Below are 14,300 nucleotides of genomic sequence, written 5' to 3' on the forward strand. Positions count from 1 at the left end.
TGAAAACTGGAAATCCTGGAATTTCCTAATCTGGTTCTGACAGTTGTTTCTTTGGAAAGTACCTGCAAGCAGAGAGGAGGTGAAAAGTTTTCTTTAAAAGCAATGGTGACCCTGTGAGGTGCAATGGGCAATGGGAAGTCAGGAACCAGCAGGATCTGTGCCTACATGCACAGAAAGAAAACTGCTGAAATAAAACTGCATTTAACACTGGCTCTGGACCCTCATGCACTGGGTGTAAGGCTGGTGGTGGCTGTGTTTGGCATCTTGGCCTGATACCATATCTTGGGAGCCACTCTCCTCCCCCTCAAGCCCATGGCAGTGCTGGCTGCTCCCTGACCCCTCATGCCCTGACCTCAAAAGGCAGCCCTAAGCATTTTGCTGAAGAGGCAGAAAGGCCAAGCTTGTAAGATACCTCTACTCCCCCATTACTTTTCCAACCTCCAACTATTTTTCACTCGGGGGATTTCTGGGCTGTGATATGTTTAACTCTTCAGTAGCTACCAGAACTTCTCCCTTGGCTTGTGCAGGCTCTCCCTGGCAGCAACAACACACAACGCCTGGGTGCAGACCTACCTCCTGCACACTGTGACCCTTCCCTTGGCACCCCTTGTCCCATCTAGGATCAGTCCTTGACCAGTCAGCCCCCTTCTATCCTCTCCAGACCTCTCTGGATTTTGTAGACACCCATCATATCCCCCGCTTCAGGGACTGGTTTTCCCCACTTGCATCAGCTTTGTGGTGACTTCACCAACCTCCCCTGCTTCCCATCATTTATGGATTTTTTTTTCCCCATACCAAAACCTTCCTTCTTTTCCTATGGCTGCTCTGCTCCCTTGGAGGCCTTAGCTGAGATGCTTGGTCAAAAGTGGACCTTGCAGTAATGTGGAAAGATATGAAGCCCTGTTGGTCAACCAAAAGCAAGATATTCTTAAGAAAGCAGAAGTGATTGGGAAAAAATATGGGCCAAGCCACCCCAAACAATTTGCAAATGTCTTTGATCAAGCCATCACAGGCACTGCTTAGAAACAGCAGAAACTTTATCAGCCACACTGGGATAACTGGTAATCAAGGCTTTCTCAGTGGCATTACCTTAATTAGGAATATTGCATGGATTTTGCTCCTAATCCTACATGGAACAGCATGTCCCAAGGGTGACCATGCTGCAGAGAGGCAGGAGCCTGTATTTGCTTGCTTTTCTATCTTGTAACCAGACAGAGTGTCAGTATCATAGGATAAATGAGCTGGGATCAAGAGCCTTGCTAGAAATTGTTTATTTTGTTCCTAAAAATACAAAGAGGCCAAAGTGTTCAAGTATGAGCAGCCCAAAGCAGGCATCAGCTTGGGCTCTGTGGGTAAGGCTGGCATTTTCCAGAGACGCTGAATCCCATCCTCAGGGAGTACTCTGGATGCTCTGGTTGCTCCAGGTTAACATTCCTAAAATGTTACGGCTGATGACCTTATTTGTTGGGCCGATGGGCAGCGGGACTTGGGATGTCATTTTGTCTCCTAAGTAAAGATTCTTGGTGCCTGATGTGTATCTCAAAGTAAACATACCCCAGGTTTAGCTGTGGGTCTACCCCCACACTATGACTGTGTGGGGCACATGCAGTGGCTGCTGCCAGTCACATGTAATTGCAACGTTTGCTGCTATTGTGCAGGTAACAAACACAGTGATTCTTCAGAGGTGAACATGAAACATCAGGGACTCTACAGAGAGCAAAACACATATCTCCTGCTGGGTCACACAGCAGCACTCTTTAAAGCGTGATAAAAATACCCAAAACTTTCAAACAGACAGTCATTGCCAAGCAATGAAAAGAAAAAACAGCAAAGATTGTGGCATGCTTAATAATAAAACCTGTAATAAAACATATGAGAAAAAGACGTGGATGAGCAGCCTAGAGAGAGAATACAGAAACTGCCAGCAGAAATTTTCAAACATATCTGAAGTAGGAACTTAGTGGGGGTCAGGAGGTCAGCAAATAACTGACACAAATGCAAGAAGCCAATCAAAAGTAGAGCAGTGTAGAAAGGCTGAATGAACTATTGGCTCTGGTGCTCACTTCAGATGTGGTCAGGGAGGTCGTGGCAGACACTCTCTGCAGTTTGAAGAGTGTTATCAAACAGAATTGGCAACAGAGGAATTTTTAGGAAGAAAAAAAAAGATAAATAATCTGTGGCAAAGGATCAGCCCAAATGCCATCTGAGTTACAGGAGTTACAGGAAACTGAAGATGACAGTTTAAGAATTTCTAAGGAGAGTGTTAAATTCTTATTTAAAGCAACCTCAACACCAAAGGGCTGCATTACACCAGTAATGTCCCTTTTAAGAGGGATCCTAGCACAGCCTGGGGAGACACAGGTCCCTAGGTTGCATCTCAGCATCAGGCAAGTCAGTAGAAGCAAAGAACAGCATTTACAGACAGATAAACATGAAAAAAAGTCAATGCAGCTTTTGTAATGGGAAGGTCTGACATCCATGATGGTATCAATAAGCACATAAATGGGCTGAGCTGACCAAGGCCTTGTGCCAGTGTTTGCAAAAGGCTTTTGATGAGCATCTTCCACCAAGGCCCTTAAGAAACTCCGTTCTCATGGAGCAGGAGAGAGACCTAGCCCACAGGCTGGAACAAGAAGGTGGAGTAAGTTTACAATGATCACAGCAGTGATGCTATTAGCAGGTGCTCAGAAAGATCAAAAAGGGTGAATAATGAAGTAATTAGGCTTGCTGATGCCACAAAGTAATTAAGAATAATCAAAACTTAAGTTGATTGTGTGAAGTTGCAGATAGAGTTCATGATACTGATGGAGCAACAAAATGTTATTTTTCTTTGAACTTCAGAGTTGAAAAATAAAATGTTGTGGGCAAAACCATTTTACCCATAAATACCCAGTGATACTCTCTGAATTAGCTCATACTGAGCACTGGAATGGCTGCACAGAGAGGTTGTGGAGTCTCCCTCTCTAGAGACATTCAAACCCCACCTGGATGCATTCCTGTGTCACCTGCTCTAGGTGATCCTGTGTTGGCTGGAGGGTTGGACTGGATAATCCCCAGAGGCCCCTTCCAACCCCAGCAATTCCGTGATCCTGTGATTTTTGGAAGGAGGCACTGGCATCTTGCTGTCTTGAGTGAGCCCGTTACTTGTCTGATTCCTACCCTCTTTCTCTATTAGCAAATGTTAATGGTCCAGTGCTGGAGACAGGATCCCGAGCTCAGCAGATGTTTTATCTGACCCAGCACAGTTGTCATATTCCACTGCTACATTTTAATGCATGTCTCAAATTATTACTTTGGAAATGCGTTTCTCACTGTTAAGCTGAAGCAAAGAGGTGAGAATCCTGAATTCCAGATCCTAGGGAAAAATGGCGAGGGTGGGGTGGGGCTGGGGGGATTGCATTAATCCATTTCAATTTTCTAAAGTTTATTGAAAATTACGTATGAGACATTTCTCCTGCCTTCAGAAGCTGGCAGAAACTCAAATCTAAAGTGCATTAAACATCTTACCTCTACCCAGCCCTCAGTAAGGGTTCAAGAGAACAGGACTCACAAGTTATCTACAGATAGCCCAGAAATCTAATTTCCGTTTAGGCACATTGGCTCGGCAGGAATTGTCTGGATTGGTGGCTATCAAGGTCCATGCAAGTCAGTGTCCCAGTGAAGACACCTCGATCAGACAATCTCAGAGCTGGTGCAGAAGAACTGTGGTTTCTGGCTCCTCTCCTCAGGCATTCAGGCAGAGCAGAATGCCCTGAGCTGTTTCTGATTTAACAGCCCCAAGGCACGATTAATTTAGCAGAACCCTAGAATTTCCTGAGAGAAAAACATGAGACCTGCTTTAAGCTATTGTTTATACCCTTGTTATTGTGTACCAGATTCTGTTTATACTGTCACTAATCTTTTCAGATACTGAGCCAAATACTTGTATTGGCTCAGTATTGGGTTTTTTGCTTCAGGAAAGGAAATTCTGCAGAAATAGTTTAGATAAAAATCAGTGTTCTTGTCTAACATCACTTTTCAGTGTCCTCTTACTCTTTATGCTCAGTGCTATATGCTGATGGGATTTTTATAACTCTGTCTCCTGGGAAAAAGAGAGAAAAAAGGTCACTGCAAAAGCTGGGAGTCGCCATGTGTTGTTATTAAAAGATTTCTCGGAATGTTCAGAAATTCTATTTCTATCCATCTATCTTAGGCATAAAACACACAGCAGAAGGTACACCCGCAACAGTGATGGATGGTTTAGCACTTAACATTTTGCTCAGGATATTCACAGGCCACACCTGATGAAGTTATACTGAAAACAGTGGCAATCCTCCAGCTAACATGATGATATCCATCCTAAGTCATCCCAGATGTTAGGTAGGACCTGTTGCTCTTAAAAGCAACACGCAATTACAGAAATTGCTTCAAATTATGTGTTTATTGTGGGACAGCTGCAACGCCTCTCTCTTACAAAAGGTTTTTTAAAAGTGGTACCTTTGTTCCTAAGGTGCACAGACCAATGTCAGGTATGCTAAATCCAAGAAAATTTCAATACTTACATGAGCTGACTCAGCCAAATACTTACACACTTCTGGTGAGATATGGTTTTATCCCTGCACTGCTTTAACATCTCCAGAAGCCACTTAATGGAAAGTGTAGCCCGAGGTGGCCTAGTTGGTCCCAGATGAACAGCACATGGGGGATTTCAACTGCTCTTTTATAAGAAAGATTTGGCCTGGATAGGGGCAAAAGATCCCTCAAACCATCTAATTATTTTGGAGGGAGGGAAGGATGGCTACCTAGATAAAGCAGTTGAAGTACTGAATTAAATATATATAGGCAGATATTTGATATAACCATTGAAGTTGGAAGGATATTTTTCCTCATTAGTTACATGGGTTACTTACGTAACTGTTATTTTCCTCTAGCATTGCTCATGGCTATTTGCATGCTCCTTTTTTTCCAAGAAATGTCATTCCAGAAAATTAGGAAGCTGCGGGAACTGTTTATCTAGGCATGCCCATCCAGGAAAGGACTGGTGGGTTACATCTTCCCTCCCTCAGAGTACTTACAAGGAGATGTGTTAGCCTCAGACATGCACAGTACTAAACCATACTCTGATTGTACCACAGTAGCAGAGGGACAAGGCTTCCTCATAAGAAACACCCGGCTGGAAAAGTGCATCCGTGCCTCCCACGAGACCAACAGCATCGGCCTGGCCAGCTGCAAGGAGCACTCCCAGCAGCAGCAATGGGGCTGGGACCCCGACTCCGGCACCATTGTCAGCCTGCACACACAGTGGTGCCTGTCGGCCCACAGGACGCGTGAGTACGCTCTGGTCAAGCTGGAGCCCTGTGGAGACTGGAAACGCCAGGCATGGTCCTGCAGCAAGAAGGGACACTTGACTCTGCAGAGCTTGGGCTTCCACCTTGGCACCAAGGAGGGAGGCCACAAGGTCTTTGTCTCCAGGGAGAAGGAAAGCAGGTGGAAGACGTTAGCAGATGAAACCATCTGTACTGCTCCCCAGACAGCAGCTCAGAGGCCCAGCAAACCAACACAACAAGCTCTAGACACACGTGTGTGGATCTATGAAAGTAAGATGAGGTAGATTTAGTGTCGAATAACATCTAACTTTCATGTCATCCAAGCCACCTAACACTGGGCTTGCACCCATCATTCTAACTCAGGTTCACTTTGGCCCCACCTGAAGAAACACCAAATGGCTCCAGCTCAGCCCCACCACCCGGTACCACTGGTTTCCAGTAGTGGCTGTTCACTGTTTTCCAGAAGCGCGCAACACCTTACAGGATCAGGTCTCCAAAACCCAGCTGCATTTCTGAGGACAGGCAAATATTTTGGTTAAATATTTCTGAACTGGTGCCCACACCTAAGAATAGCTGAAATTGCTTGAGCCTTCCAAGCACAAAACAACCAAGGAAGTCTTACAAAGTCAGGCACTTTAGACTTTGAAAGATCTTTTGGTACTTTGGAATGTCTTTTTTGGTAAGACAACTGGAGACAGCTGAAAACCTCTTTTAAACTTGTATGAATTATTGAGAAGCAGCTGTATCAGAAATTACTGCTTCAGTTTATGAAATTAAAGCTCTCTCCTGTGAGACCCCAACAGTGCACCTTTCCCTAACGAAAACCAGTTCTAACCTTCATTCCACATTCTCATTATCCTCAGAAGTGAACTTTGCTCCTGGTGCCCAATGTGGCCCTAAAGAAATTGGTGAACACCGCAAGTAGTGGGAGGTAGCTTAAGTGTTGCCCTCCCTTTGCATTAAGAAATCCCAGATGATATCAAAAATTATTAAAAATTGGGTTTATATTTCCAGTTTATGGCCTTTGCCCTTGCTGAAGAGAATCTAAACTGTGCCTTCATGAGAGTTCACCAGCCTTTGTCTAGACTGGACACAGAAAGTGCAAAAACACTGGTCTTGTCACAACTTTAGGAGTTTGACACAAGGCTACTAGACACCAGGCATGGTCATTGCACGAAGATCTGACTGTGATCATTTGTCACATGCCCAGTGAAGCCCACTGCTGACCCTGATAATTCATGGTCCATTCTGCTTCACGCACTCATTTAAGTTGTTTCTGCAAAGAAAGGTGGTTTTCACTACTTTTGCTGTAAAGTTGTGTGCAGGACTGAGACCTGAAAATCACACTCAATTCCTCCTCTCCTCCTCCCCTCCTCTCCTTTCTTCAGAAACCCAAAAAAGAGCTGGTGTTTGTAATGGTTTTCATGTGTTTGTCCACTCTGTAGGTGATGAGGTTTCCAACATCCCTCAGGGAAAATTATTTCCCTGACAGGAGCCTATTCCTTACCTTAAGGTTGATGGACCCAATGAAATTTTGAGCTTTGCAGAAATGAGTAAAGAGAAAATGTGATGTATCTTGTTAGCATAAGCAGATGGATTATAAGTATAACCTTTTGACACAGAGAGGCTATATCTAATTCAAAATAAAAAAGAGATACATCAGCTGCTTTGGCTATCAGGTGCAGAGAAGGTGGCCTTTTTCCCCCTCAAGGTTTTTAATTAGCCAACTAGAAGGTCAACATGTAATTATCATAGTAGTTACAAGTGTTAGTGTTAACATTAAGTTAAATACGAACCATACAAATTAGATACCATAATAGGCTAGTCAAATATAGGCTAGGAAACACATGGAACATTTAAGATATGGGAAAAAGGCATGTGAAAAGAGTGTTTTCATTCCCCAAGGCAGTGTTCCTGGCAGCCCAGGGCTGCCTTGGAGCCAGGATCCCCAAATAAGGCCGTGAGGATAAACACACAGCAGCCTTTGAATCAGGTTATGCCACTTGGTGTGTCTCATTCAAACTCATAATTTTCCTATCAATCCCATGGTTCAGTCTACTGGAAGGAACCTCTGACTGCTCAGCAACAACATCAAAGTCCTACGTATTTGTTTAGGCATTTCTTATCTAACTTTCAGCTGATCATCAACAGACAACTTCTACTTTGGCAGGTTATCTGCTCAATAAATTACACCTCTGTAGCTGTGGTGTGGGTGCTCATGCCAGAGGATGGATTGGGGTTTGGATAGGCAGCAGGGAGCCCTGAAGTCACGGTTTTCTTGGTCTTGGCACATGCATCATTGCAGAAGAGGGGTGAATTGCAGACACCAAGCTTCCCACAACCTCCCCTCTAGCAGCAGTTGGTTCCCCACACAGCCTACTCTGCAGTAGGACTGGAAGGCAAAGGAAGGTATTGAGCCTTACAAGAGGTATGCACTACTTACCACCCTTTGGATCCCATTTTTATATCTGCAGTGTTGTTAATAGCTGTGATTCTTCCACTTGCCTCTCCTTCATTCTCTAACAGCTAGTGTGACACTCATGCTTTTTAAACCAATGACCACATCTACCACCAAAAAACAAGCTCTGCTTTGGTTTTTGATTCCATCTTGAGAGGTTCATTTCACCTTAAAATCTGTGAGACCTGAAGGCCCCTGATGCACAGGAGGAGGTGATTGCTACTGCACCACAGCCTGCTTGCCTTGCAGGGCAGAAAATCATACCAGTAGGGCTGGGTTCCTTTTCCTTGCTGGGCTGTATCCAGGTTCCTACAAAAAGTAAATGATAATCACACAGATCTTTGCTTTATTTCATTCCAAGCTAAAACCATTGATTCATCAAAGATCGATGCCGTGGGCAGAGAGCCTTCTGTGAGCTTGACTGACCCACCTCTGGCTACCAAATTCAACAGCACAGTGTCTCCAGGGAAAACCAAACAAGCACAGCTCCCAGCAAATGAGGGTGAGTACTCTTCTGAATGCGTAAGTGAGAACAGCAGGAAGGAAAGTGTGGGCAGCATTTCGAGGTTACTCAGCTATTTTCAGTGGTGGAAAAGTACCTGAGGAGTTCTGAAGAACTTCCATGCGTACCACCAAGTGCTTTCACCCAACATGCTAAGGAGCTTCCCTTGGCAAGTGGTTCAGTAATACAGGCTTAACCTGGAGGCACAACCACCAAAAGTTTTAGGAGTAAAAATTATCTGTGGCTGGGGAACACCAAGTGACAATAAAGTTTCCTTTTCCTTTCTGGGTCCCATACAAAAGGGATTTGTGGTTACAGTGAAGCCTCAGGAGGAATTTGGATCCCCGGTCCAACTGGAAGCTGCTTATCTGAGTCTTTCTGCTTCTTCCACTAGATCCATCCCACAACCACTCCAAGAAGCATGGAAATCGGGGGAAAAACACTGGGGCCAGGCTTGCAGGTAAGTCCAGGGATCAGCCAGAGGAGGAAGGGATCAGGCACCTGAAGGTTCATTAGTGCCCCTGCCCATACGTTTCCCTGGGGTACTGCTGAGGATGGTCACTAGGGAATGAGGGCACAAAATTACCTGTCAGAAAGACTCTTTTTAAAGATTAAACAAATCTCCACAGGCTTGTGATAAAAAAAAAAAAAATAGTAAAAACATGCAAATGCTTTGTCCCAGCTCACCAGGAGAATCAGATACCCACTAGCACTGCTGCTTTCCCCCAGCCCTGATATTTTGATAACAGATTTCTGATATTTTATATCAGAAAGCTGCAGAGTTAAGAAGCATGAAATGTCATTGTCTTCATAGCAAGAAAGAAAACCTTTTGTGGTCACTTTCAATAGAAGGACGCTGTGCAGTGTAAAAGCAGCTGTAAGATGTTGATCTTGTAGGCAAATCACTTTTCCTGTTTTCTGGCATTCTTCAGGGACATTACAGGTGATTTTTTGTGGCAGTTGTGGCTATCGCACAAGGACAGGGGTATGTTCAGCAAACACATGATGCTTTCTATGATACCCTTTCAGGCACCAACTGGAAGACGGCCATGCTTGTCCTCAGCCCCCTGGCATTCATACTGGGATTAATAATACTGACACTCAATGTTCACTACAACAAGTAAGTGGGAGTCGGGTTCATTGGCTTTGCCATGAACAGCATTTCAAAGAAAAACTCCAACATTTCAAAACAGTCTTGATCTTGGCACCCTTCCCCATTCCATACCTGATGTCTCTGGCTCTCAGCTGATGGCTCTGGTCACCAATGTGTCACCCTTGGTGATTTCTCCTCTCTGCCACCCTGTTTATCCATCCCACTCTCTGACCCACCCAAACGCAGCCACTAATGGTGGCTCCTCCTCTCCTACACACCTCATGTCATCACGGAAGGAAGTGGCATTACAGTTGCTGACAGAAGCAACCAAGTGACAGACATGCAGTTATTCTCTTCTCTCTTCTCCTAGGAAGAAGAAAATCCTCTCTGCTCTGAAGGGCTCTCCAGCCAACAGCAGCAGAGTTGATCTACGGGAGCAGACCCCCTTACGAAGAGGCCCCCAGCCATACCTTCCACCATCCCGCTCCCCTTCGCTGAGGCATGGAGAGATCCTCATTGAGTGGAAAGACGGGACTGTCACTCCTCTTTTTGATAACATCAACTACCAAGTGGACTAGCTCCAAAGTGACAGAGTTGTTGCTCCATCCCGTGTCACTCTTCCCACCAGGAAGAGTGCCACCACAGCTGATCTCCTCCCTACCCTTGCTGTTTTGACAGGAAGCACTGTTTGGGGGTTTTTTCTAAACACTTGAGTACAATCTCCTTGCACAGCACAAGGTTGAAGCAAGGGGAGTAGATTGGTTTGTATAGGCACATGCTGCTTAGCAATTCCAGAGTGCTTTAACCCATAACAAACCCCAGGTTTACCTAAATGAAGCTGGGACTTTTGCCAGCTACAACTACCCATTGAACCAAAATTCGAGTTACTGAGCATATGAAAAAGTGAAACTTTGAAGACAAGGTGAAAGGTAAAAAACAAAAGTCCTGAAGATCCTTAAATTATTTTCAAGATAAAACTAGCTGCCGGCAGACACAGAAGGCTGCTGGTTACATTGTCAGTGTGAGAATGTAATTAATAAGCACTGCCTTCTACAAAATCCCTTCTGGATATCTGCCAAAATATTCATTCCCACCAAGTTGTCAATTAAGTAACAGCAAGTCATTCTTCTAACTTAAAAGGTAGCACTCCCCTGTCCTCTCTGCATCACAGCAAGAGTCCTGCCAAGAGACCACGTGTCTCTCAAAATGTTTCCATATTTAGGATGTACTAAACCTTATTATAACACACATCCTCTTTTATTATATAGACTGGTAAGTAACATCGGTCATGCTTGTTGGGGATATTGCATATAGAGCCACTTTATACCAGCTTCAGTCTCTGATTTCCTATAATCATATGGAATAGTCAATTAATAGATATATTGCTCTACCAGAGCAGTAATATAGTTGTTTTTCTTTTAGACAGGAGTAAGACATTGTTTTCAGCCTTTACACTTCTTGTTTGAGCATAATTACCTGTGACTGTCACACTCGATCCTGATCTTTTCTCGGTGAAACTTGCAGTGTCTTAGTGCTTTCCTAATACTCATGAATGTATGCTTTCCTTCTCTCTGATTTTGAGATGATGTAATCATGGCTATAAGTCAGAAATTATGTGGAGAAAGAAATAATAACACCTAGAAATTACAAGTATGAGCTGTGTCAGTGTATTTGTTCAGTAGAGCAAGAGAAACCACATCCTCAGGTCTCTTGCTTGAGCAATGCCTTTCACTTGACCTAAATTAAGCTGTTCTGCTATTTCAGTGTAGCTTGGACTTCTCTAGAGTTTGGTTTTATTTAACCTATGGCAGAAGTCAGGTCTCTCCAGGGAATTTAAAATCTCTGGGTTTTGTTTGGTTTTTTTAAATTTTTCTTTTTAAATGGTAAAAAGTTTACTGTCATATGATATTATTATAACCGAAAAATTAACTGGTCTAAAAAAAAATAAAAAAAATAAAAGCCCTATTGGTTTAGGTCATAAATAGCATAGAGGTTGGAAATAAGTATCTTCGCCAGGCAGATTATTCCATAATTATTTACTGGAGGGTTTCCCAGATGCTCCTTGGGAAAATACTTTACTGCTAGACATGGGCAGAGGAAGAACTCTTTCTTCACCAGTGAGCAGCAAGAATCAGAGTTAAATTCTGACTTTCCAACATTTCCACTTTAAACGAAACCCAAAGTCTCTGGGATCAAAAAATGTGCAAGCATTGATGCCTTGAGAGGCCACCTAAAACAGAGACTAGACAGGAGTAAAGGAATAAAGGCAGGTATTTATTTGAAAGGCCTTCAAAGGTACCCCCTGGGGAGCCAGAGGCTACTGCCAAGATGGACCCCAAGATGGACCCCAGGTCATGAGTTCTTCACATTTTTCTAGGTTTGGTTCATTTGCATAGCAGGGTTAATTCTCCAATTAAAGCTTCTGTTTAATGATGTAATTTCCCCTAGCTCACCTGCCTCTTAAGATGTTGGTTTATACATTTTGGGCCTAGGACAGTCTGAGTGTCCTTGGAGAGCAGGCCTGGACAGGCTTTGTTACGTCTACCTAGCATAAGAGAGCAGAAATTAACAGGCTACAAGAAACTTCAGAGTTACACACTAAGCAATACAGAATTTGAAAAATATAAAAGTTAAAACCTAAGGCGTCAGCATCATTTTACTCAGAGAATTTGTGGGAACACATTCTGTACATAAATCACTCAAAATACACACACAGTGCCTCACCAATTATCACAGTTACACCCCTTGGAATCTTGTCCAAGGAGCACATCACCTTACAGTGCACAGCACCGGTCACCCTCCAAAACCTTGACGCGCTTTGGGAACACTGTGTAAGCAGTGCCATTAAAAGGGAAATACTGGCTTGGAGCTGAGCTGATGCTGTGCTTTCCAAAGCACCAAGTGCCTGTGTTCATTACTGCTGAATGGGCAGAACCGATGACTTGCTAATGACACTCTAACTCCATCTTAATATGCTAATCTTGCTCATAAACACGAAGGCAGCAACACCATTGTTTACACAGCCCTGATTAAATGGTAGCTCAAACAATAATAAAAAACCAAGTCTGAAGCTGCACAGGCTTTTAACCCTGCTCTCCCACTCTCACTGGTTGCTCCACTCTGCCACCACCTGAATGAAACACTCCTGAGCAGTGCTCATAATCAGAATAAAGCCTGACTGTAATGTGGAGGAGCACTTAAGTTTTTTAAGTGTATATATACATATATATTTCTATATTAGAGCCCCCTTATAGTGCATCCCTTTTTTTTGCAAATAGAAATACATGCAATTATAAATTACTCCACTGGAAGATAATGGAGTGACAAGCAAGAGACTCCTGTCACACTGGTACCAACATTATTAATGCCTGCTCCCCCAAAAGATGAGTGGCTGCAGCCACAGAAGCATTGAGGGTATCAAACAGACACAAGATTGCACATTAGCTTGGATATCCTGTGCAGAAAGTGTATTAAGCACCCTTTCCAACCTCCTGGAAAAGGAATGGCTAAGGTGTCTGTTAAAGATCAAAACACAAAGAGGCAAAAGAAGAACTTCAATTCACCACTTAAATACCATACATCAACCATTTACTAAGACTCTCTGGATGGAAAATCATAACAGTACATTAGGGATGTACATAAATTCATGATACGAACAAAAAAGACCTGAAATGATCTGACAAGTTATCACTGCATATCAGTGGAAGAGTTGGGAACAGAAATACTGCTTCCTCATTTGAAATTCAAGGTATGACTTCTGTAGTAAGCCTTTTGTTATCAAAAATCCCCATATGCTCATTTTCTCAACACTCTAGCTGTACATCAGCAAGTCAAGATATATCGAGTGTTTGATTTTTCAAAAAGAAAAAAAGTTGTTCCGCACTTCAAGGGAGAAAAAGAAAGGGGGGAAAAAAAGAAAAAGAAAAGGAGACAGAGGAAGTCTTTTGTTAGCTCTGGGCTTCAATTCAGCCATCTCTGGCTTATGGTTCAATCAGACTACACTTTTTTGTACTAGCTAGGGGAGAAAAAACACAATCTGTTTAAAAGTTCCATGTATCCTCACTGAATTTCTACAGATTTAAAAAAAAAGAAATCTACATTTCTGCAGCCATGTAATTCTTCCCCCAGTTTAAAAAATAAAAAGCAGCCATGTTTCCTCAAGAAATCCCCTTATACTTCACAAAAACACTTATTCTCTGGAGCAGAGAAACTGATGCACTTCCTTCAGCATTGCTTGCATGTCTTCATATTCTGCAAATTTGCAGGCATCCTCCAGCTTCAGCCACTGGAAAGCTTGGTGCTCCTCCGACAGCTTGATTTCTGTGTTGTAGTCCTTCATTTCCGCCAGCCAGTACACGACGGTCTTAGGTTTGCCATGGACAGGGTAGTGCAGCTCCTTCTTGAAGCCCTCAATGAGGGTGAGCTGGCTGGCCTGCTGCCCAGCCTCCTCCTGCGTTTCCCGGAAGGCTGTCTGCAGGTCATCCTCCCCTGGGTCCACGTGGCCTGCCAAGAGGGTGGAAAAGTAAATCTCTGTGAAGGAAACGCATATCTTGCTTTAATCGGGAAACACTGGGAGACAGAGATGAGAGTACACTGTAGCTGACACAGGATGAAATGGAAATTGGAGATTGCTTTTCCAGATCTTATGTCTTGATTTGTCTTTGTCTTGTGGCTCTTAGGATCATCCTTTATCCCTCACCTCCTGAAACTTCCATTGGTCTACCAGCACCAGACGTCTTTTCTTCCCACTCCCCCTCTCCACTTCTGGAGTGCTCTACACCCATGTTTAGTTTAGTCTTAGTTTTTTTTCCTGTTAAAGGAATTTTCTCCCATATGCATGTTGCTAGGGGACAAATAGCTGTACTTAAGAAAGACAAAAAGGGGAGTGGGGCGGGCCTGGCTACTCCTTTGTCTACACCTGGGTGTGGGGTCAGTTCGCTC

At 43.6% G+C, this 14,300-nt stretch overlaps 2 protein-coding genes across 3 annotated transcripts in view; one reads left to right on the forward strand and one right to left on the reverse strand.

Moving 5' to 3' along the window:
• The window catches only part of LOC108449709, a 13,162-nt gene extending 2,150 nt beyond the window's left edge, over positions 1 to 11,012 (forward strand). The window contains exons 2-6 of one of the 2 annotated variants that reach the window (XM_017746639.1): positions 5,115 to 5,576; positions 8,126 to 8,266; positions 8,661 to 8,726; positions 9,296 to 9,386; positions 9,730 to 11,012. In XM_017746639.1, the coding sequence (XP_017602128.1) occupies positions 5,115 to 5,576; positions 8,126 to 8,266; positions 8,661 to 8,726; positions 9,296 to 9,386; positions 9,730 to 9,937 (968 nt within the window). In that variant the 3' untranslated portion in view covers positions 9,938 to 11,012. The remainder of the gene's footprint in view (positions 1 to 5,114; positions 5,577 to 8,125; positions 8,267 to 8,660; positions 8,727 to 9,295; positions 9,387 to 9,729) is intronic. The other variant, XM_017746640.1, reaches the window with a different exon arrangement.
• A 1,913-nt stretch (positions 11,013 to 12,925) lies between these two features.
• Positions 12,926 to 14,300, reverse strand: part of NUDT2 (nudix hydrolase 2) — a 6,215-nt gene continuing 4,840 nt past the window's right edge. Inside the window, exon 4 of the mRNA XM_008643008.2 lies at positions 12,926 to 13,862. Coding sequence (XP_008641230.1) covers positions 13,549 to 13,862 — 314 coding nt within the window. The 3' untranslated portion in view covers positions 12,926 to 13,548. The remainder of the gene's footprint in view (positions 13,863 to 14,300) is intronic.

The sequence above is a fragment of the Corvus brachyrhynchos genome, unplaced genomic scaffold (genome assembly GCF_000691975.1).
Source record: "Corvus brachyrhynchos isolate BGI_N302 unplaced genomic scaffold, ASM69197v1 scaffold139, whole genome shotgun sequence".
Lineage (NCBI taxonomy): Eukaryota > Metazoa > Chordata > Aves > Passeriformes > Corvidae > Corvus > Corvus brachyrhynchos.